A 25,071-nucleotide genomic window follows, 5' to 3' on the forward strand; every position below is an offset into this window, starting at 1 on the left:
CTTGTAGTTTAACATTCACGCTTCTACAATGTATTTGTATATTTTAAGGTTCAAAAAAACGTATACAGTCAAATTTAGTTTAAAGATAACGTAATATGATTATAAGATACCGTTATTTGTAAACTATACCGCTTAAATACATATTAATTGAATTTAAAAATGTATTTCACGTGTAAGCATATACTTTTATATCAATTTGTTTAATAAACGAGCTGATAAATTTATGATAATACAGCACACGTTTATTCGTCTAATTAAAAGACTTAATGATTTGATATTTTAAATTAAAATAAGTCAAAGTTTAAAATGGCCCCGTGCCAGGAAATAAACGAACAAGAATCGCATAATTGCGTTTAACGTTATAGAAAAAGTTTAAATTTCTTGTACAGCATGATATTCTTCAATAAATCCTTTTAGCTTGAGATGCGTCATATACTTTTTATACGTAATTAAATGTTAGCTGAGCGTTCTAAGTACGTTTATGAGAAACTTGTTCCTTATTGGACTGTATCGTAAGTAATCGTTTTGTCTTGTGTTTGCTGTAGTAATAAATTATGATTTTTTATATAAATTCCTAACATGTCGTGGGTTTATAATAAATATATATAGTTACTGTTATGCGACGATTCCTTTATTCTATAATTTAATAAATATGTATGTACATAAAAGTTTTTTTTTTTGCATTATTCAGTCATACTAATAAGGTAAATGATAATAATTAATTAATTTTTCTCCGTCTCTCTCTGTTTATTTGTTTGCGTATCTTACTTTTTTGTTAAAAAGCTTTGCTTACGAATGACACTAAGGATTTACGCAGACCAGACGCGGGAAGAAATATGTAGTTTATAATTAATACGTGTACGTATGTTGTAATTCAACTTCTTCGCTTTTATATTTCAAACTGATTTTCTACGCTACAGCTTGTTCCTAATCGCGTGAAATCAAATATTATCCTCATCGTAGGATCTCAATGTTAAGTCACAAGTTAGTTTCGAATTGTCGTATAACTTGTATATTTACTCTGTCTTTTTTGCAGCAAAAGTTGTTGGCAGTTAATGAAATTATTGCTCGCGATTCTCATCCTACTTAACAAAATACTGTTTTTTCTTTATTTCTTTTAATTAAATAGCTATGTGGCTGTTACTGATATAATATGCAAATAAGCGGCATATAAAATTAATATTAATTATATAAATATGAAGACTATATATAAGCTTCAATGATAATATTTCAAAAGAATATGTTACAAAGACTTCCATTGTTTTACTGCAGTCTAGATATTATCAGCCGGCAGCAAAAATGTCGGGCTCTGATATTTTTAGTCTGTATCTCTAATCTAGTGGGATCTCGTATTTCGTTGTTGTTTACTCTGAGGAATCCTAGACTTTAGGGTTAAAAATAATCCTGTCTACGTATTACGGCGCCTCAGGTGTCTTTGAGACATGAACTTATCTCTCACTGATTTATATTTTGGACCTTACCCGCTACATATTTAGTTCTATTTTCGGTAAATTATTTATTGAAATCGATTAGATGTTGCTCACGGATTTGTATCGAAGTTGTAATCTTGAGCTGGAGAAACACAACTGGCGTGTTTCATGTCTTCAGGGGATAAACATCTGTCTTGGAAGTTGATTTTACCTTACCGTTTTATTAAAATTTTCTCATCTTTTTGTATTTATAAATGTTTTATTTACGAGTATATTTGTCCCTTCTAATTCTACTTTACTAAGTCGCATTGCAGATAAGATAAGTATTTAATGTATGTTACTAACCTCGTTACTATCAATTTCTAAAGATAGGTCATCGATGTTCTGAACAGTACTTTCATAAGCCTAAGGGCTTAATGCTTAGAAAGCTCTTAGTGCATCTCAGTGGCGCCGGCGCGGGCGCGTCGTATTTTAACATTCAACACGTCGTGTTGTGTCCATAATCGTTCAGGGTTGCCATCGTCTATTACTGGCTAGATAATTCTGCAATCTGTTAAATTATTCCGTTTTTATTTATCACATGCGAGGCTTTTTGTCATTATATGTCGATTTTATATAAAAAAGCGTTAGATTTTTCTCTTTTAACTTATAAATAACTTTGTTTCCTGAATATTTTTTATTGAATGTGGATCTTTTGTTTGATTTTCTCATAGTACTAACATGCGTTTATCAGAAAATCCGTCTTTTTAAAGCAAGTCGAGTATAACCGTAATATATTTTCACATTTCACCATCCGGATAATAATAGACGTGTGATGACATACTGACTTCCCATCCGGGTCAGGCCGGTCATCGAGGCCCTGGTGGAGTCGCGACGGGCGACGCATGCGCAAGGTCGCCGGGTGCCCCTTTATCGCCGACGGCGCCTATTGACTGTTACCACAATCAATTACTATCCTTCCGACCGAATAAACTAAGACTCAAATTCCTCTAGTACCTTCAAATGTTTGATTGCTATAAATCAGTGCTTTGCTTTCAAGTAACGTCCCATTTTAGATGTCTATAATTATTGTTCTAACTAACCATCACTGTATATCTAATGCGTCAATCGTCTATAGATTTGCAAAACAGTTGTATATCATTACATAATGCTATTGTTTGACTTGTTTACGCTTCGACACATGTATGGCTTATAAAATAAACGTTTGTATTAAAAAATTTAAATTCATGACGTGTTATTTTCATAAATTTTGATAAATTAGTGACATTATCATTATAACCTCGAGAGATTATGATTTATACGTAAGGTGTAATAAAATGATTTGCGTGTAATAAAAAAAATATACAAACATTTTCTTCTTTAATTGCATTATATCGAATATTACTTCAAAATCATTAATGTTTATTTTAATGTGTCTTAAGCTTATGATGAATGAGACGGAGATTGTTCGCTGTGAATGGAACCCAGTGACAGTGACGGTAGGATCATCCGAGGTCAAATTGATAAGAAAGCAATGAATCGACAATAGATATTTTTATAAAATACCATGACATAATTACCATAATATAGATATCATACCATAAAAATAACAATATGACTTTGACGTAAATTTTAAAATTATTTTTTATCTGTATACCTATATGTCATTTTAAATAAAATGATTGGTGTTTTAAGATAAAAAAAAAAGAAAATGTCATAATATTTTTCTGCACACATGTTATAGTGAATATTGTAATAATCAAATAACATTAATGTTTATTGTAGTTCAAGCGCTGAGTGCGTGTAATCAGTTGATAAACAAACAAGTGTCCAACGTATCTCATTACGGACGCATTCCTATGTTCTGTATAGATTTCTGTTACAAACATTTCTTAACGTTTAAAATGGACACAAGAACTGTACTTGTCACTTATTGTGTTAATGTAAATATATGATAATGGTACACTCATGGTAATGTAGCAATTCCTAAATATATTTACCCAGTTTAGATACAAAACTCAAACTTTGTAGTTATCTACAAATTCTAAATAGGTTTGAAATAACTGTGAACAAAATGTGTCTTAGTAAGTGTCAATACTGTTAAAACCGGGTACGAACTGAGCGTTAAAAAAAACAAAACGTCTGTTATAAATTATAAATATTTATTAAGGTCTTATATGAAAAATATTCATACTTTCGAATTTTTATTTATCGATGCAAGCTAGCACTAAAGTTCTGCTTTTAACCATACGTTAATAAATTGAAGAACTGCTCAAAGTAATAAACCGTAATTAGAACCACTTTAACGTCAAAAAAACCCTTTAGCGAAATGAAAAAGCCGAGAGTGTGTGTTCGATATATTAAACTCTGTTGGAGCCGGTTTAATTTTGAACAAATAAATGTTTCAAAACAGTAATGAATATTAGTGATTGACAGAACAGAAAATTTTACTTAAATGAATATATGAAAAAGTTAAAGCGTAATTTAAATTAATAATAAAAATAATGTCGATTGTAATCTCATTTGTAACTATGTACATATAAGTATACGAATAATTTAAAATTTTCATTTGTTATCTGTTATTGAAACTTGTAAGAGTTGCTTACTTATTAATATCTGCTTTTAGTAGATTCGCCTAAGGAATCTGACATTTGACTAAATGAAGCTATTGACTATTATATTACCAGCAAATATCTCGTTTATAAACAGTACAATTACAGAAGCATGCGTTTATTTAATGCGTAACACACTATACTAATTAACAGCCATGCTTCTTTATAGTGTTGCTATATATTAAAACTAATATTAATGGTAACTTGATAAATATCGCGTGTCGATTGATTGAATAGACACAGTTAATTAATGTTTTGTCTTTTAGTACTGGATTGTTTGAATGGATCTCTAATTCCACTGCTTTGTTAGCGGGTAATAAACTTTGATTACCGTACAACGATGTTCCATAAAGTTGTTTGTTTACTATGACTTTGTTAGACGTTAGCCGAGTTCTGGCTTTTTGTTGTTTTCTCAGGATTAACCAAATTGGTTGAATATTCAAAAAAAAAAGTTTGTAAAATTAAAATGTTCAAGAACTCTCTATTAGGAAACCATAAGTATGACAGTAAATCTTTGTTTGTAGATTTTTTATATATAATTTGTATATTATCGTAACTTGATACTAAACGTAAGCGGTAGAACCGTAAGTAATATTTTATATGAATTCCTAATAATGCAAGGTTCTCGGTTATAATCCTAATAACGTTGTGCACCCTCTGTCAGACCGTGCTCTGACTAGACGGTCGGAGATTATCCTGCTTGTGACGTCACTAGTGTGTTATGCACGCGTTTGTCGGAATAATGACATTTCACTATCAACGTTTGTAAGGGAAGTGACGTTTTTCATCCATAGATAAAACAATTAGCTTAGCATTCATTTAAATTGCTATTTTTATGAGTAGAATGCCAGGATTCATTCATGTATTTGTGTCGATATAATTTGCAACGTTCGTCGCACAGACGGAGCGGCGAGAGTTAGATTAAAATAACTCTTGAAAGAACAAATAAGACTAGTTATTCCAATAAAACTATCATCACGCTGGTATAAGACGTACTGTGAGCTATTCGTCTCTTTAAATAGTATAAACAACATATCTCATGTAGTTTATTGTTCGATATCCATTCATGTAGACGGTACAAAGGCAATTACAGAACGACATTCTGTATACAATTACCATATCAATGTCTGCTATTATATATTATTTATAAGGCCTATTCTTATGAATTATACTTTCAATTAATATATACTAATCGATATATAGGTAGTGAATTGTATAAGTTTTATACGAATCCAAAAATACGAGTTTTACTCAAAAAAATTATAGTAGGTATGCCATGACGAAATATGTTTGTAAAAATTATGGTTGAAAGTTTGCAATTTTGATAATCATTTGCGTATATTACTTTTTATTGATACCAAAAGATTTTGCGGATGTAAATAACCAGACAGGATGTATCCATTGGTTTGATTTGAAAAAAACATGCGGGTCTAAAAACATGTCGGAATAAAATTCATTCTATCCTTACTAGTATGAATGCGAATGCTCTGTGACTTGTGAGTACATTTCACCGATAAACCATTGAATTGGTTTCAATCAGAGAGAAAAGTTTTAAGCCATGGTAGGGAGGCTTTATAATTGAGGATTTGATGTCAAAAAGGTTGGTGTTTTCTTCAAACTGCACTTTGGTACGAATACGTATAAGTTTAATGTTTTTTCTTTTGTTTTACAGCAAAAATTTTTTTATTAAAATCTTTAGTATGACCTGTATAAGTTGATAATGAAAACTTCCGCTAATGAAGTGTTCTATACGAAGTCGTTTTAACAGCTTGTGCTCAGTTGTAAAATGCTTTAATTTAGCTTGTTTTAATAAAAATGTACGAGTTCTTGTAAAAGCATGCTGTTTTACGCTACTAGGACTTGATTTACGAGTTTTACTTCACAGGTTTCGAGGTGACGCGTTGTTAGATTTTCCTTTAGGATTGCATATGAGTTATAATCTTGTCTAAAAACTATTTAAAAAGGATAAATCATTATATTCTGTCCTTTAATGGAGTCTTCAATTATTTATGTCATTTCGTTGATTTCTCTCCTCAATCAAATCTAAAGGAAGACAATATATTTGTATGAGGAAGATTTATGTCCACGAGTCCAGAGCCAACTGAAGCCATTTAGGGTTGATCGTTTGTCGCCCTATACAAAAATAATTTATAATGAAGAGAGTAGATTTTATTCATCACGTTATTGCCTATTAAATGACAACACGGGTGGTCTATTATCTTTATAGGTTATAATTTTATCTGAATTCCATTCATAACTAGAGTTTCAAAACTTATCTGTGGTTTTACGAGCAATTTATATTATATTTTTATTTCTATGTAATAATTGTTATTATAATGGTTACTATTTTTTATCATTATAATTCTAACATACGATATATAACTGTAAGTTTGAAATTCGAGAAATGAATAGGTATATGTTATAAATATAAAATTTTGTGGCAAAGTAATATTTTAAAATTTATAAATTATTCTTTAGTTTAAAGCTTGGTGTTTGACTAAAATATACAGGCTCTGTTAGGAAGCATCCTGTCAAATCCACGTCTCCAGTTTTGTGATATAGGTTCACTCTCATATTTTGTAAGCACCTTTTTCAACCAAAATGGCAACACCTGCTCGAAACGTCAAGGAATTAAAATAAGATTACACTGTAAGCCCTCCAAATATATTTAAATGTTTCGGATATTTATTTCAAAATATTGTAATAATCATAATATGAATTTTGGTTGCTTTTTATCGTATACGGTTATTCGAGCTTGTCAATAACACTCCTCCAGTCCTAATAGCTACATACATATAACAGATCCGTTTTCTGGATACAACGTTCACCCTCGCTTAAAATTGCCTCAAAACCACTTATAAGAAGGGATCTTCGAGTGCGGAGACGAAGTGATTTCACTTTATTTACGCATGAATCTCTTCGAAATATGCTGAATATGAAAAAAATTATAAAAATTTTTACATAAATTATATCGTCCTTGTTTAAAAGTAGCCTTGAATTCATAAATGATTATCAAAATTTAAACGCTCAGACGACAAGGAATCTTTGTTTGTATTCTGACATGAAATAAACTCAACATGCCGTCTATTCTCGTGCAGCTTTGACTGTAAAACGTATCCGAGTGCAGGGTGTACACTTTAGCACTACATGTTCATTATACTTCGGCACTTCGCCTTTCTTGTGACACATGTCTGAGGCGTCTAGATTGACACCTATGGCGCATGTAATAAAGGATATACTCTACTTCAAGTACAGATATTAAACATGCCGAGACGTTATTCTGTGGTTTTACATATATTTAAGCAGTGATTGATTAATTATCTGTATGTGCGAAGTTACAATATACAACCGAGATTTGACATTGATAAATCTGTGTTTAAAAACAATATTATATATATATAGAAATGGCAGGCATAAACGTTTAGCATTATGTATTGTATAGTGATTTCAAATTAAATAAGGGTAAAGGGTGCATAATCATTCCGGAAGGGTTATTTATGCTAAAATGGGAATATTTGGAGTACGTCATAAACATATCAATAATTAGTCACTAGAGGGCAGATCGTATGGGTACTGAAGTGGCAATGTCGACATTAGCTGTACACAGCAATCACTTACATTCTACAATTTTGCTAGTACATATTTTGTTTCGTTATCAATGTTATCAGTTAAAAGCAGAGAGTATATTTATCGTTGTAAATTATTTACCTAATTGATACAAATAATTGCAATTTATTTATGTAAATAATTGTTAGCTTTAATACGGAGTAAATCATACGAATATTCGGTTTTTAGACACCCTTAGGTCACGTGTGGTGTACACGTGTGTTCATCAGCTCGGAACGGTGTAACCTAATTTGAGGCAACACTGAACACTAGAAGTCAATGAACATTAATACGTCAAGCGGGATGAGGTGTCAACTTCAATTTAGATATCAAAATATGTATATAAAAACAACATTATTTATTGTTTTTTTTATTGTAGATCACAAATGAAATTCCACAATTATTATATTTATACGTCACGTGCTTTTTAAAGTTATATTAATAATTCATTATTTGCAACAATAAACAAAAGAAAGCAGTGAGGTACATGTTTCGTTTACAAAACGAAATCTATGGGACTCGTGTGCTTATGTAAGTAAGTTTATGTTACCATTATAAAAACATTCATATTTGTGATTATAGTTGTAATATGAGATGTTTCATACCTTTATAACTGTAGAAGCTTTGATCACGCTACATTTGCTCGTGTAGGCTTTGGCAATGGGAAAGGAAACGTGCGTGCTAAGTAAAATAAATTATTTTACATCGATAAAAGTACCGTTTGCTACATAACAGGATTTTTTTCAGTATGTATTATTTTGGTTTTGAATTATATATATTAAACCCAATGTTCATATGAAGGCTCCTTCGATAATTTCAATGAACATGATTATCACGTTAATGACAAGCGGGTCATGTGTCCTTAAAAATAATTATGGTACGGTTCATAGTTGGACGAAATTGTTTAATAGCAATTCTCAGAAATAACATATCAGTAGTAATAAAGCATTTAGTGGACGGACAGAAGCGACAAGACGACAGGCTATTCATCAATATGTCTGTATACAAAAACGTCAACACATTATCGAAGTTAAAATCTGAGTAAGTTTCGACTGACCGACTTCCGCAATGATGTAATAATTGTGACTGAGAACTCTTAAATAAAGCACTCGGTTCTTATTCATATCCTATCGTAAGCGGAATTCAAAATCGAGCCCATTTGCCAACAGAGATCTTTGAGAAATGCTGGAAATAAATCTAGAATAGCGTTTTATGTCGAATGTATAAAATTTTTGGAACTAAATAGAGAAAATATTAATATCGAGAGTATATGTATTCCGTTTATCTTTAGAAACCTCCACGCGAATGTTAATTAATCCACGAAACGCGCAGCATAATTAATAACCTTTTTGGATCGATTCTAATTACTTCACTTTGGGGAAAGAACAAAGGCTGGTCTGATAGTAATTTTATATACGGCCATTCATCTTCAGTAATTGACGCTAGCCATGTCTGTTTTTAATGTACATTTTTATACCATTGTTTGATCATCGAGGGTGTATTGCACAGTAATGAGTAGAAGCTCTACGACTGTATATAATCTATACGGATAAAAGAGGGTGCCACAGAATTTATCCCTGTCAAGAGACGTGGCCTGGGGAGACGGGGTGACAAGATTTGCTGCATTGTAACTGTTTGGAAAAAAACTATTTTGTTGATATTCCACGTTCAGTTTTATGAAGCTGAATTTTTATATGACCTAAAAGTTTTTTTGCTTCGTTTAATGTCCTAGTTTCGAACGTGTTCCGAACATGAATAAAATCTGAAAAATATAATACTGGCGTTTCAGAATTGGATTCTGCCGTTTTCTATAACGTCCTGGAAAAGCATCAGAGTTTATAAATTGCATTAAGAAAAATAGTGTAAAGTTTTGAAGAGGGGAACAAGTTTGAAAAGACACTACCTTACTTTATCTCTAGAGAGTCGTTACCGTTGGCGGGCGTTGCAAAACTTCGCTAGACTTTCCAACACCGAGACATCTGAAGATTGCATGCTGTATAACTACAGTTTATTTAAAATCTTACTCCGGAAAATAAGTTTAATATGCATGACTTTAGTTTTTTACTTTGATAAGACAACTGGTTATAACGGACATAGTAAAGTGCGTTTCAAAATAATTAAATAAAATATATAGGTTGAAACGTTTTAATAAAAAAAAAATGCCAATAAAATTTTTAAACGCAATTACATAAAGAAAAAGATACAAAAAGAAATAAATAAAAACGGAACACATATTTAAAATATACAGAATATACATATTTATGTTACAGATACGTAAATAATTGAAATATTCAAAATAGTTTAAAACATCGGGTTTGGTAGTAAATATTCAATTTGTCGGAAATAACAAAATGTAAGTTGACATTAGAATAATCTATTCTAGAGTAACATTTGAGCAGCGCCGGATGGAGGGTGTCATCTTGTGCATAATGTAGCCCAGTCTGATTGTCGCACCCCCAACTAAATATACCCTTGTATTAACTATGTGCATATCAAAAGAAGCTCCTGAGAAATTAAAAGCGCAAAAGTTATTATCATATTATTCTATTAAATATGTATTTTGAAAACATCTCACTAGTTTCGGTTTTAGATAAGCAGACTTTAATGAAAAATCTGAAAGGAATACTAGATGTAAAGCTTTTAATATAAGCATACGAATCCCAAAATTAAAGCCTTGAATTATCATAATACCGAGTGCAAATAAAAGAGCACTCCGGCTGAATTTTAATCAGACAGACTGGAGTGGCGTAGGAGCTGGAAAAGAAATTGTTTTAATTGTAAAGTGCTGTCTATCAAGTTCACACTGTCGGGGAGTGCTGAAGGACCCGATACGTGATGTATCTCTAAAATAACTAGTAGTTTCATTATACTGAATTCGAATTTCGTAATTTTATAATAGATGCCATATATTCTATATATTTTGTAATAAGAATTGCTCAATCGCTATTACTGTTAAATATTTTATATTTTAATGGACTACATCTATGAGTGCACTAAAACTACTTAATATGCATCTGTGCAAAGTTGGAGTGACGCCAAATCATTCGAGCCGGCACTAGCTACAAGTGGCTTCGTAAGGTTGGCATCACTGCCCAGACAAATTGGTTAACAGAGCAACAAAATGGAGGCAAAAACGTTCATAATTACTGCCAACCAAAAAAAAGACCTACCGAACTGTCAGTCACAGTTCATTGTTGAAAAGTTTTTTTGTTTAATACGGCGTCTCAATGATTGTTACAGTGGCAAAATTGTGTTAAAATCCCTCCACCAGCTCGTCTTTGGAATGTTGCCTCTTTATTCCCCACCCCACTCCCTTCCCATTGAATGTCTCTCAACCTCCCCTCGTAATTCTATACGCGGGTCTCTCGCGATGATGTTTTTATTCAATTCACTTGATGAATATATTAGTTAATTTGGAATTTAAATTTAAAACATTTCGTTTTTATGTTCTCGCGTATCTACTTATTTAGATCGATAAAAATAAATCTGAATAAAATTTCACAATCAGTATGAAACTATGCTTATGTATTTAAACGGTAAATATCATGATACAAAAAAATTACGATTTCTGATACAAGATAAATATTGATGAAAGATATCGTATGAATCGTTAATATATCCATTAAAAAATGCATTACAAAACGAATTATTTGAAGATAAGAACGGTTATACAGATTATTTATGTTAATGCGAGATAAGTAGTAGCCATGACATCAATGTCTTTACGATGGTGTAGTTACGTAGTATCCCGGCGATATTTGCTATCATTGGAGACGAACGCGGCATCGCATTTCGTGTCTGTCACCTATGGGAGTATGGGAATACAAACACTGGTGTGATATTTTTCTCACGAGTGGGTTGTGTATGTCGGACTTTATAGTTATTAATACAACGACAAAATTCCCGACCGTATGCTAATTGGTTTAATAATATGAATAAAATACGAGCTTAGAATTGTCGCTATACATTTTAATTGCGTTTGTTACTCCGAGGGGGTTATTTGCAAAGCAGTCGACTAGATGTGAACGCTCATTTTTCATACGTTACTATCTGAATGATTATCGCACTGGATTCCTACAAGTGGACTGTTTTCGCGACCGCTTACATGTCGCTTTTATGTGACTTTTGTGTCATCTGACACACGTATTAACATTTCGCCGTAAAATTGTTCTTCCAGCTTTATTTAATGGTTTCCATGTCTGAGCGAGTTGATGTTATCAAAAAGTTTGAAGTGTCTTTTGGTATGTAACAGTAAATTCTTAGTATCTTGAATTAAACTTAAAGAAGTAACTTGTAAATTGTAAGGTCAGTATCTTTTAATTTTTTTATAATGAAAAAGTCGCATAAAATTCGTAAAATCATTTAAAAAGAACTGTGTATGTACTTAATAGATTGCTTTGAAATTCTCAGAAATCAAATCGAATGTACAGCAACCGCAGCGCTCCAAATGTGCATAGAATTTACAAAAAAAACTGTCGACCTGTATTAGTAATGTCCTATTAAATGAATTAATAATATACATTATAAAGCGAAACGTTCAATTTAAAAAAAATATGCGGTCGCGACGCGGCGCCATAGCGACGTCTCAGCCACGCTTCGTCGCCACTCGATTACGACTATTTTAAGTGGCCACAATCTCTTCCTGATACATTTTTACTGTACAGGAATCACTATTGTGTCGATGTCTGAAAAATTTTATTAAATTAAACAAAGATATTGTTTTTTTCTTTCGATTTTCGTTTGTATAAATAATAAATATTGATTTATTACTGTTTGAGTTATTTTTAATTGGTTTTCCTTTTACAAATAGCGACATGTTTTTACACTACTGTATTGTTTTCTTTATTTACGTTAAATCAGAATCTATTTATATCAGTGACAAATTTAAAGAAATAATAAATAAGAAAATAATAATAATAAGTGTTAGAGCCATTTTATTATGATGCAATCTTATTACATCGATTAAATGTGTATTATGTGTAAAATTCAAGATATTTCTCTATTTACTAAATTGATAATAATCATATTTACTAAATTGATAATAATAAAGCAATAGCTTTATGCATGATATTTATTTTATTAGTAAACAATTCATCAAAAATTATCCCTAAAATATATTAAGATAGTCATTGTAATATACACGCCACAGACAACTAAAAGCATAGACAATTAGCAAATAAAATATCCTTCACACAATGAATTGTTTTAACAAAATCATTCAATATAAATAAATGACTTGACATTTTATTTTTACGATTCATTGTTTGTATCACCTGAAAATTTAAATACTCTTAATTTGTAAGCAGAATGATGTCTATTTATAGCCATTCGAACGGTTTCAAATTAAAAAAAAAAAAGTTTTAATGAAGCCGTCTATTTTCAAAGTGCGCATGCGTAGTGGTTAGCGTACTACAGGTGAATTTGACCTTCTTAGGTCACTTACCAGTCACGGCCATTCAAATTCTAGTCATATCATTCTAATGCGAGTAGACGCGTTTTCAGAATATTAAACATTAAACTAAATTATTATAATATTTTTGATTTCATATTTGTCATAAGATTTTCAACAGCAGAGATAAGTCTTTTTAAAACGAGCATCGTAACTTAAGAGGAAATGGACGTTATTCGGATCCGGTCTTGTCTTGTTTCCCTAATTATTTATCTCAAAGAGCATTATACATTCAAATGGAACACAGTAAATTTACAATTACAATAGAAGGTCCACTTGTTTGCCTTTACAACTTGAATCTATATTTTATTCCTTAGGCTGTAGTCATCTTCAATTAGATATTTTTATTTATTACGAACGCCGCAACCGCAACTACCTCTAAGACAAAACAAACAATTTTAATATACATATTATTATGTTTATTTTAATATCCATTCATAAGGTCATATGTTTACGTCATAATTATAAAGAATTATTCTTATTTATTGACCTTTTCCTTTATATAATAAAGTTCTGCGAAGGGTAGAAAAATTAAGGTCATTTTCTTATCGCCACGTCGCCTTCTAAGTAAAGTTCAATGAACTCTCTCAGAAAATGTTATTTTATGAGCAACAATGATTTGTTACCCTTATTGTTACCTTTTGTGGGTGTATGTAAATATTAACTTGATAATTTTAAGGAGCCGCGTGGGATGACACCATTATTCAGAATTGTTATTTATATTAAATATATAAGTGATCAAACAGTCTAGTTAATTTATTTATAGAAATACAATAACAAATTATTAAAATATAGGACAAGATGAATAACTCACAGCATGGAATAGTAAATAAACAGATATAGCAAGCATTATATTTAATTAGTAAATCTCGTGTCTCATATGAATTAAATTTTTAAAATTTTCAGTTAATTTATAGTTTATTAGTGTATGTTGAAAGTCAGTGACCTCACCGTTTCATACGAGATACGGGTATGCGTACCCACTGTTCATGGCTGTACTTCTGCGAATGGAGACATGATTCACTTGAATCCGCTTCGCAGCATCCTTGTCATACTTTAGATCTGCGGCTTACCGAAAACGTTCGATAGTTTCCTAACATCCATCTATCGGAATGGATTTGATAGTTTTGTCACAGTTCTAGATGCATTGGTTAATATTGTCGTACATGTAGGTATATTTAAATGTGATATTATTTTAGGACTATACGATTAGTTCGAGAACCTATTTAACCTGCTTTGTATAGCGCGTAGTGACATTCGATTTCGACTCATTAATTCTTAATAGGCTAACATTTATTCATCAATGCAAAATCACTTTCAATTTATGCTAAGTTTGGTTTTTAAGTCTGCAAGGTTGACCCAAAGTAAGCTAGTTTTTTAATATCAGAGAAGTTCATTGTATCTCGAAGTCATGAAGTTGTTTTTTCAACAGTAACCTACTTCCGTCCACTTTTATAAGTAGAGTAATATTTTAAAATGTCTCTGCTTGCCGTCAAGTCTTCCGAGTCTTCTTATCTGAACTATCAAATCAAAGAAGAATGTTTTATAATACGAGTAAGGTAAAACTACATTTAGTGTCGAAAACAAATATAAATAATTGTGTTTACACTTATTTATAAAAAAATACTAACATAAAAGGTTTACGTAAGTCTAATGTATATTTCCCAATTTAAATTATGAGCAATATAGGAAGGTTTTAGTGTGGAAAGCAAAATAAATCAAACCTAAAATGCACGTACGCGAGTGACGTAATGTTATTTGGTTAGATGTGCATGAGTCATCTAAGGTCAGTTCCAATAATTCCAAGCCGAACTTATATTAATCAATTGTTTTGTACGAGCTCAGTGTTTTGTTGCTAATCGTTCGTTATGGTCATCGAAATGGCGAGTAAGCTGTATCTGACCAGATTCTTACGGAAAATAAGAAGATCGCGTTGCGTTGTCTGTTCTAGCAATGAAAATAAGGCTTTTCAAAATGGATCAAATTATGGGGTAATAAATTTATCAATATTTTATTTCAAACATTTTCATTTTCTATAAGGAGCATGTAGCATACAGATCTTTTTTAAATCTTGCCATGTTAATACCCCACGGACCATTGGCGGTGTACTAATTAAAGGATGCAATACAACGACCGCATTCTGTTAAATGTGAATGGTTTGTGATTGTTCTAAAGTTATATCGGTTGCATAAACGATTGCGGTGATCGGAAACGGACATGGCCTGCCCCAACGGTTCGCCCACGGGCGTCGGGCTCACAATCAGTTGCACAACGCAATACATCATTATCAGTACATTTGGGACGCACCAGTACAAATGTTTTTACCACGAGTTTGCATCGTCAAACCAAATACGGAACGTCTCCAGTTTTCTCTTCATAGATATGTATATAATTATACTATCATGTACGAAAAGTTACTAATACGTAACAGTAAACGTCCCGTGTGTAGTTACCGTTCTAAACTAATGGTAAGGGATCACTTACGAATGTTAAGTGCGAAATTGCCGATGTGCAATCCCGTTATTGGATTCATGACAACTCAGAGACAGCAAAATATTGTACGGAGTAATCTTAAACGTACTGTTTGCCATTGAAATATTATTTAAATGATAAAAATGAGTTTTTTATTGCAACGATACAGACGGCTGTTTATTTAAAGCCGTATTCGATTCGTACGAAATGTATTTAATTCAATGCCTGTATCATAATGCAAGTATACCACAGTTAATATCCCGCAGCTGCCCTCTACCCTACCTCATGTGTTGAAGTGTCAAATTTTAATACCCAGTTACAGAATAGTTATTAAGCCAACTGTACATTACCGAGTAATTTCAAAGCTGTCGCTGAACGGGAGATGAATTTTGGATGAACTTGCAAACTTTCATGTTTTCTCATTAATCATATTTATAACCGAGACCTGTGCTGATGTTATTGAGGCTGTAATTAGTCCTGATGGAGTGTGTTGGTCCACCAGTTATCGAGACCAATTGGATTAATGTGAGGACGTTCATCATCCGATTTCGTTTGTGTGCGGTAAAATGAAATTAATGGCCGTCATACTTGCGATTCAATGGACAGCAGAAAAAAAAATCAGTCTTGCATTATTAAAAGAATGATAACGATTTTTTTTTTATTTAATATATAAAATATAAGGAGTTGTTATTTTGTATCAAGGTACCTAGTAAACTTATTCATGTCTATAGCCTTATGCTTATATACTTATTATTAGGCAAGCTGTATGTACAAAATTATTGCCTTATATATAATATGACTTTTCTATATATATTTATTTTCTCATTCTTATTTGTGCGTATATTGTTATAGTGTATGGCGCGTGCGTTGTACGACAATATAGCGGAGTCGCCGGACGAGTTGGCGTTCAGACGAGGCGACCTCCTCACAGTCCTGGAGCAGAACACTGGCGGCAGCGAGGGCTGGTGGCTCTGCTCGCTCAGAGGAAGACAGGTATTAGGAAAAGAACTGATAGCTCTATAGTATAGAAATAGAATTGGAAAGTAAGAAGATCGCGAGAAGATGAAGAATCCATCCAAATGCACACCTAAAAGATTACAAAATATAACAAATAACTTGTTCATCCAACTTATTAGACGATATTCACGGCTGGATTATATTTCTATTAAATTTTTTCTTAGGGAATATGCCCCGGAAACAGGCTGCGTATAGTGGCCGGGGTTTTCGACGCAAGTTCCGCTCTACAGAGGCGACGCACGCGCACCCCCGCCCCCGTCGCCCACCAACCACTCCCCTCACAACAGTCACCCGCCTTCACAAAAGTAAGCAAATATATATAAATAAAGATAAATATTTATATGTTTTCCTCATAACGACATATGGCTCGACGCTTCGGTGTTGTGTCAGTTATTGTACACATACGGCGTTCAAAATATGCATATAATATCATATATCCTTAACTCGTCATGACCAAGTAAAACCTCAAGCTTAATACTGTATGCGTGATGTAAATCATCGTCACGGATACAGATAGCAATCGCAGATCTCGATGTCTCCATTATATTGTTGATGTATCGATTTTATTGTGCTAGTTCGAGCAGATCGTTTCGTACGGATAATAATTATTCGCTTAAGAGATTACGTTATAGAATTAATTGAATTAAATGTTATGTTTATTAGTTTAAACTTGATTTTTTATACGTTACTAACAATAAGATGAACGTTATCAAAGATTTTAGAACACTCAGTATGTTGAATTTTTTTTTAATGTATATCGCTGTCAGCCCTGCGGCTTTTACAGCGTCAGCGGAAGTCGTATTGACGTTAGCTTGGTGTTTGTAGATCGAGGAATGCTCTCATTACGATGTCCCTCGGGCTCCCATGCCGGTTCAACGTATTATCGGTACGTACGATTGTCCCCGGTCGCAAGGGGACTGGTACGACGCCCCTCGTGCGCCGCGGCCGGCCAGTGCGGACTCCGCCTGCAGTGGCACGGGTTCCCTGACGTCGGCCACATCCAGCGCCTCCGCCAACTCGGGCAGTTCAGCGAACTCAGCTTCCAGCACTTATGATGTACCCAGATCCCGAGCCTTGCCGCTGCCGTGCGACGCCGCCATGGAGGCCTTAGAACGGTTACAGGTGAGAACTATATTGAAATGGTTTTAACTTAAGTCTAAAAATAGTTTTATGCAGAATCATTCAATGAGTTATTACTGTGTAGGAGGAGGCGTCTACGGCAGTTTCCCGCCTGCTGTCCTATGTCACACCGGGCTGGCGGCGGCGCGGGGCGTTGCGACCGCGCGTGCTAGACGTGCGTGTTGCGGGCGCTCGTCTGCGAGCAGCCTTACACGACCTCGCCGTGTTCGCTGACGCTACACTGGCCAACGCTCATGATGCACAAGACAAAGGTGCGACACTATCATTATGGACCCGCCGGTATTTATATTTGTGAGACCAAGAGGAATATAGAGCTAAAGTTTTGATTCCATCTTAAAAAACGATAATATATTGATTTCTGTAGCAACTAATACGTTGGATACGAACTTTATAAAGATTTTAGGAAGACATGAAAAGTGTCAACTGAGATAGCAATATTATTATTCAGAACGTCGAATGAGATCACAACTTCACAAGAGAAAACTGCGCTGTCATAAAAGATTTGACACAAGCGTAACAGCAATTGTATGAAATGTAGTGTATAAGGAATTCTCGATTCCAGGTATCGCAGTAAAGCTACGGCCACTAGTGAAGGCTTTAAAGGACGCCGAGCGGATCACACACGAGGCCACCAGCGCGCTCGACGCCGGCGACTGGGCCCCGGAGCGGCTGGAGCGCGACAGGGAGCCCACGGACGGCACGCACGACGCGCTCGACCAGCTCGTCGCGTGTGCGCGCTCCCTCACCGAGGACGTGCGCCGAGCCGCGTCCTTCATACACGGAAACGCCTCACTACTGTTCAGGTATTGTCCGATGTAGGATCTAGGAAAACATTCCACTAATTATACTGTTCTCTCTCTCTCTCTCTCGCTCACTCTCTCTATCTCTCTTGCTCACTCTCTCTTTATTAGCTAGCGGCGTTTCCTTATAGATTTCGCCAATGTCACGTGTCTATATTATACTGAACTCTGTAAAGAGGGATTTGTGAATGAACGAGGTCGCGACTAGAGACTAAGAACTTTGATACCGTTGAGACAATCGTTCGCCGCGGGGTTCTGTTAGTAAATTGCAATGAATTATGTATATTTTTTTATGTCAGCGAAGATATAATTTTTGTCATGTTAATCAACTGACTAAGTGCACGAATTAATCCTGAATAGGTAAATGGGTTAGAGACAATTTAATTTGTAGGTACGTAAATCTAAATTATTTAAAACTTGGTTAAGATTCTCATTGAATTGTTTTGATTTCAATACGTATTAGATAAATGAGTCAGCAGCGGGTTAAAGCTATAAGAATTGCAACAATCTCTATGAGCGATCACGAATCCTTGGAAAATACTTTCATTAAAGCCTCACTTTCCAGGCGTTCCGCGACAGTTCCTGAACACGAGTGGACTGAGGAGTACGATTACGTGAGGTTGGAGTCTAGGAGCGCCGTTGGCCGGAGGAACGCCGAGATCCGGGCAGCTCTGCCGGACAAACTCAGGGCCTCCTTCGACGCGCTCGTCCGCGACGCGGACCATGCGGGCGAGGTAAGGACATCAATCAATATACCCATTAAGGCATTAAAACAAATGCTACGAGGTCGGTCAACGAGAGAATGTAATGTGGACTTTGAGAACTAACAAGGTCACGTTAGTGTGACTAGTAGGCAAAGTAACTTCGCCAGACATCATACATTATGAACACTGGCAGGACGTTACACCAAACCTTAGGTTAGTTCAATTGACGTGTTGATTCATTCCACCTCACCAAACAAAATTGTAAAGAAAAATTATATCTCCATTTTCAAAATTTAGAAGCAATGACGACCAAGCCGGCGTCCATAAACATACGAGACGCCTGGACAAAAAAAAAGTATAATTTAAAAGCAGAAGTAATTGCAATAAAGACTGAATAGAACCTATATATACCCATAGGCATTTTTCTATAATCAAAGCTAATTTGTCCAGGTGAGTGCTGTAGCAGCTGCAACCCGCCTTCCAGCGGATGATCGCCAGCTGGCCGCGTTCTACGCCGCGCAGACGGCTACGTACGGAGCGCACCTCTCGACCGCCGTGGAAGCCTTCCTCAGGACCATCGACATGGGACAACCGCCTGACGTGTTCCTCGCACACGGCAAGTTCGTGGTGCTCAGCGCGCACAGGATCGTACACGTCGGGGACACCGTGCACAGGTGCGACAGACGAGTAGTAGTCATCATGCAATGCTCGGAGCATGCTCTTTATAACATCGCCTGTGGCCATCGTTCTATGTTTTTATACATATTTTTGGACATTCACAGGAATATAATAAAAGATGCCATAAAGGCCGAAGTTTATTTAATTTCAGAAGCTTTATATGATTATCTGATCATTGAATATATCACTTGCAGGAGCGCTCAGCACTCGGGGCTGAAGTCAAAAATACTAAGGTGTTCGGACGCACTATCGGACTCGTTAGCGGCGACCGTGGCCAAAACTAAAGCGGCGGCGCTGCAGTTCCCTTGCGCGAGCGCGGTGGCCGAGATGGCTGAGGCGGCGCGGACCTTGGCCGCCAGGGCGCAGGAGTTGAGACGAGCCCTAGTGAGAGCGGCCGAACCACCTCAAGACACACCCTCTACCACGGTGCCGCCGTCCTCCACCACGACACCTCTCACCCCACTCACGCCGCTCGCACCTCACCCCACCACCACCCTCCCCGTATTATAAACCGGCTACAGCGACTCCATGTCCACAAGTTCCTCGCCCGGCTGCCTCGCTGATGGCTGCAGTCGGTGTGACGGCTGTGTAGGTGATCTATTGTCACCCGTGATTTTGTGTACTTAATGTCAGCTCGCTCCACGGGCCTGCGGTCGGCCGCCGACGAGCCGGCGACGCTCGCGTGGACGGAACATAACCAAAGAAATCGAGTAACGGATACGCGACTTGAAGGTAGACTGCCGATTAGTCTATAGCTATGTAAAGTTTCTAAAGTAAACAATGTTGCCATATACAATAACGGGAGCTGCCATTAGTTTATTTGAATTTTTGACTGTACGTTTTTATTTCGGGATGCTCATTTGCCTTAGTGAGTTGAGTTGTCCGTCCATTGATATACAATAGCGCACAATGTAATGTTTTTTGTGTAAAATGTGAGTCTTATGTTGTGCGTCGTCGAGTGGCTGCGTGTCATGTTCAAAACGGTACAAATAATCGTACGCGCTTGTACATACCACTGACATATCCCTTAGGAGAATTTGTTGAGATTTTGTCATTGTGATGTCTGAGACTTCGGATTCGATATTTGAATGCGATTGAATTGTAATGTTCCTCAAACGTTTTTTACGTGATGATGTAATTAATGATGTAAGTTGTTTTAGAAGTTCAATTACTGTGACTGATTTTGGGATATTAATTAAATAGCTATATGGCTCAATTATAACGTAAATTTGTCTTTTGTGATTTTTTTTTTATTAGAATTTTATGATATCGGCTTTATCGAAATTCCTTTGACACCGAACGAGTGGATATAATTGACGGACGAAAGAAGATAAAAGTTATGCTTTTATCTGTAACTAAATGTTTAGATGTACGTGTGAATACATCGCCTCGTGATTGTTAAGACGAACGAAGTTTAAACAAATAAGAAATGTAAAATAAGTGTTCGATAAACTCGCCACAAGAAATAAATACCTCGACCATCAAAACAATGTAAAGTAAATTATATATATATGTAACATTAATTTGAAACGTAAAATGCTGTTTAAATATAGTCCGTTATGAGATGTATGTAACTGTTACGCATTTAAACTGCCCTAGCGACGTCAGACGAGGCCCGTCCCAGAGACGAGCGCGCGTCGGTAACTTGTATTTTATGAATATATTTCGCTGTAGTTTCGATGATAAGTATTGTATCAGTGTAAAAACATGTTGTATATTAGCAATGTGTAATATATTTTCTAGATGTGGCAGCGTAGCTAGGTTTAGACGGAATTGTACAAATAATAATTTTATTAATGACTTTAAATTTAATCATCTTGTAAAACGCAATTAAGTTAATAATAAAAATTTCGTATTTAATATTTTGTTTCATTAATAACTTCGTCACTTTTATTTTCAGCTTAATGTTTTATTTAAGGTGAATGGAAACATCGTGAGGAAACCTGGTCTTATAATTTCAAATTTTAAGTTTGAAATCGCCAACCCGTCCTTAGCAAGCGTGGTGATTAATGCTCTAACCTTATCCATGTGAGAAGAGGCCTTTGCTCAGCAGTGGGCTCCGATAGGCTGATGCTGATGATTTTATTTAGGATCTATTTATTATATATCTACCCACGTTTCAGACACTATAAGATTTGTCTAGTAAGTGAATCCAATTCTTTTCTATGGTGCGATCTCACATTTTCGTAGGAAAAGACAGCTATTACTAGTATTAACTGTCAGTAACAGATGAAATTAAAGACATTTTCATGCATAAAATATACATACCATCAGAGCAAGCTCAAATAAATTCTACCCCCCATTGTCCATGCTACTGGCATGTAAGTTTTTTATTTTATATTTGAGATTTAAGAATTATAGAAATTAATAGTCTAAATTTTTTTGATCCTGATCCCATTCATTATAAATTAAATTTTTAAATGATCAAGGAATATATATATATATATATATATATATATATATATATATAAAAGTTACAAATATGATAAAACGTCACTAGCTCGCAAACGAATCTTGAACACTTGTTCAGGAGGACTGCTGTCATAATGTAGTACAAGGGAGGAAGAACTCAGAGGACATAATAATTAAAAATTTATTTGTTATATTTATTGAAATTGTTGCATGTATTCTTGGGCATGTAATTCCTCTGCTGTGTATTGAAGCGCTGGATGGTTTGAGGGTAGTCTGAGCTCCTCGGCTACAGCAGCCAGCCTGGCTGCTCGGAGTCGAAGCGAGCTTTCTATCTTCTTTGATTGCCGCTCTGAAGCCTCTGCTGCAACCGCTTGTTCTATTCTTTGTCTCTCCAACTGTAATTTAAAACGTATCCTTTTTTTATGTGTACACACGAAAGTCTTGATCATTATGTTTACATTAATTTGAGGTAATACAAAACACAACTTTTTACCATAAAACTATACTTGGTAAAAAAAGTATATGAAATTATTTATATAAATATTAAAATATTCTTTTTACTTATAATTGTATAATATTCTATTTACCTTCGCATTCTCCAGCTGATAATTTATTAGGTCTAACTTTAATTTCACAATCTCTTTATTATCTGTGCTGCAGGAACCAAAATGACTTATTGAATCTGAAATACAAAAAAAATATTTATATATAATGTAAGATGAAATTATGTCAAAGTTTTTTTTTTATATCATGCAAAGAATTAAAATGATGTGGGAATAATTATAATTAGAAAAAAATAATAAAATTATTAAATGTGTGTGTGTGTGTACATAAATGATATATACCTATCCCTGAATCACCGTTTAGTACTAAACTGAGTGGATCCGTTAGATCTTGAGTGACCTTTTCAGTTGCATTTTCCATGTCATTGCTCTCTTCGTCAACAGGATCGTCTTTATATTGAAATTCGGGTTCAGTCTTAATAACCTAGTATACACATATGGTTATAAGTAGATCAATAACATTGTTATCTTAATTTCATATTTATCTCACCTCGTGGTCGCTTATTTTCTTGTGAGCGCTCTGATCTTTAAAACCCTTGAAACCAACACATTTAGCCATTCTCTTCATATTATTGAACTTTGTTCTTAAAACTTTTGTAGTACGTTTTTGCGGACTTTGTTTGTTGAATGTATATGTTATCTGGCGGTATATGTTTAATAAATGTATGGTATTAAATTTTTTATTTTAATAATGTGACTGAACATTTACCCTGGACCAGGCATTGTTTTTCAATTTAATAGCTTTCCCTGTGCCAACTTTAGAGAATATGTGCTTTTTTTCATCTCTCACACACTTCAGTAACAGACTGCATTCCTGTGGTGAAAAATTAAATGATCTGCTTAACCTAGGAGAAAAGGTAAGAGTTTTTAAAGAATATATAAAAAAATTATAATGAAAAGTAAATGAATTGTTTGTAACTTGAAATTTTAACTACCTTTCACTTTCATCTCCATCTGAAATTGTTTTTCAAGTCATATTAATATAATTATCATAAGAATAATATTAAATAAAAAATCGATAAATGGATGTACCGTTTGAATCATCACCTTCAGAGTTATCATAGTTTTCTTCCCAGAACTTTTGTTGATTATCTTCATTTGCATCTATGAAAACAAATGAAAACAGTATATTTTAACTATAAACATCACTAACATTAAATAAAATATTTTTCCCACCATTTATATGTTGAAGTATCCCATCGGTTGTGTTATAAGGATTTTCTTCTGTTTCACTCATCATTGTCACTATACGGCTAAGTACATCATCAAATTCGATGTGCCTAACATCAAGTATGTTCTTCGACAGTTTTCTAGCTTCCTTTTTAAGATTATCCCACTTAATTTTCAAACTGTCAACGCTTCTCAGATTTCTGAAACCTTGTTTATTAAAATCTTTCGATATTTTGAGCCAAGCTACCTCTTTTGCATGATTTGTTGTGGTATTAGTGCATTTATTTAGTATAATATGTTTATAAACCTCCACTTGCTTCACCAATGCCTGAACTTCATCTTTTGAGTATGCAGGACTCCTGTATCTAAAAAATATTTGTTAGTTTCTATAACTATATAATAATTATCTTCCAAATATTTAAAATGCTTACGAAACTAACTGTGAAGAAGTATTTTCTTCCTCATTGTCTTCATCCATATTTATATTGGGTAAGTCGTATTTCAATGTAATAAGCTGAAAATACAAATATAAATAAATTGTGAGCGTTTTGATTTTCTTATCCACTTACCTGTATTGGATTTAATAAAATATTTATTTCAATTTATATACGTTTTTTCTTATAAAATTTTTCCTATTAAGCTCTAAATTTGCATTATTCAGATTAAAATATTTTTTCTAAATTTAAATTTGTGTATAAATCAACTTAATTAACTTACGATTATAATTAACTTACGATTTTTATTTCTAGTTGAAATATTTCATCATTTAAGTATAATACTTTGTCGGTGAAAAGATCTAATTTCTAAGTTTATCGTTTAAAATCTGTTTAAAAACTCATATATTTAAAACTCTGAAATATCGCAATAAGTAAAAAGGCTCTATATCATTTTGATCTGTATTTTGAAGGTAGTAGTTTTTTTAATTTGTAAACAAGCTTATAATCTCAGTGTTGCTAACTACTTTTTTAGTTGTCTTGAGCTTAGACTTTATCAAGTATCAACGTTTACTATTTATATGAAAATAATTTATTTAACAGAG

General features: G+C 34.1%; 2 protein-coding genes across 9 annotated transcripts in view; one reads left to right on the forward strand and one right to left on the reverse strand.

The window, feature by feature from the left end:
* LOC116772668 (breast cancer anti-estrogen resistance protein 1) overlaps positions 1–21,747 on the forward strand; it is a 41,671-nt gene extending 19,924 nt beyond the window's left edge. For 4 of the 7 annotated variants that reach the window (XM_061522276.1, XM_032664923.2, XM_061522274.1 and 1 more), the window contains 8 exons: positions 16,401–16,541; positions 16,730–16,870; positions 17,391–17,687; positions 17,770–17,956; positions 18,268–18,508; positions 19,071–19,239; positions 19,660–19,883; positions 20,082–21,747. In XM_061522276.1, coding sequence (XP_061378260.1) covers positions 16,404–16,541; positions 16,730–16,870; positions 17,391–17,687; positions 17,770–17,956; positions 18,268–18,508; positions 19,071–19,239; positions 19,660–19,883; positions 20,082–20,397 — 1,713 coding nt within the window. In that variant the 5' untranslated portion in view covers positions 16,401–16,403 and the 3' untranslated portion in view covers positions 20,398–21,747. Of the gene's footprint in view, positions 1–8,137; positions 8,163–14,921; positions 15,068–16,400; positions 16,542–16,729; positions 16,871–17,390; positions 17,688–17,769; positions 17,957–18,267; positions 18,509–19,070; positions 19,240–19,659; positions 19,884–20,081 lie in introns of those variants that run through there. The other 3 variants (XM_032664926.2, XM_061522277.1, XM_061522273.1) reach the window with 3 other exon arrangements.
* A 718-nt stretch (positions 21,748–22,465) lies between these two features.
* Positions 22,466–24,948, reverse strand: LOC116772675 (uncharacterized). 2 transcript variants are annotated; one of them, XM_032664935.2, is made up of 10 exons: positions 24,767–24,948; positions 24,473–24,546; positions 24,039–24,397; positions 23,895–23,966; positions 23,798–23,816; positions 23,572–23,707; positions 23,353–23,502; positions 23,145–23,286; positions 22,887–22,981; positions 22,466–22,694 (listed from the first exon to the last, which is right to left on the reverse strand). In XM_032664935.2, exons 2-10 carry the CDS (start codon positions 24,508–24,510, stop codon positions 22,494–22,496), a joined length of 1,212 nt encoding a protein of 403 aa, XP_032520826.2. In that variant the 5' UTR covers positions 24,511–24,546; positions 24,767–24,948; the 3' UTR covers positions 22,466–22,493. The 2 variants fall into 2 exon arrangements, with proteins under 2 accessions (XP_032520826.2, XP_032520825.2); XM_032664934.2 differs by having other exon boundaries at positions 24,464–24,546.
* Positions 24,949–25,071: the final 123 nt, after the last annotated feature.

The sequence above is a fragment of the Danaus plexippus genome, chromosome 12 (genome assembly GCF_018135715.1).
Source record: "Danaus plexippus chromosome 12, MEX_DaPlex, whole genome shotgun sequence".
NCBI classification, from domain to species: domain Eukaryota; kingdom Metazoa; phylum Arthropoda; class Insecta; order Lepidoptera; family Nymphalidae; genus Danaus; species Danaus plexippus.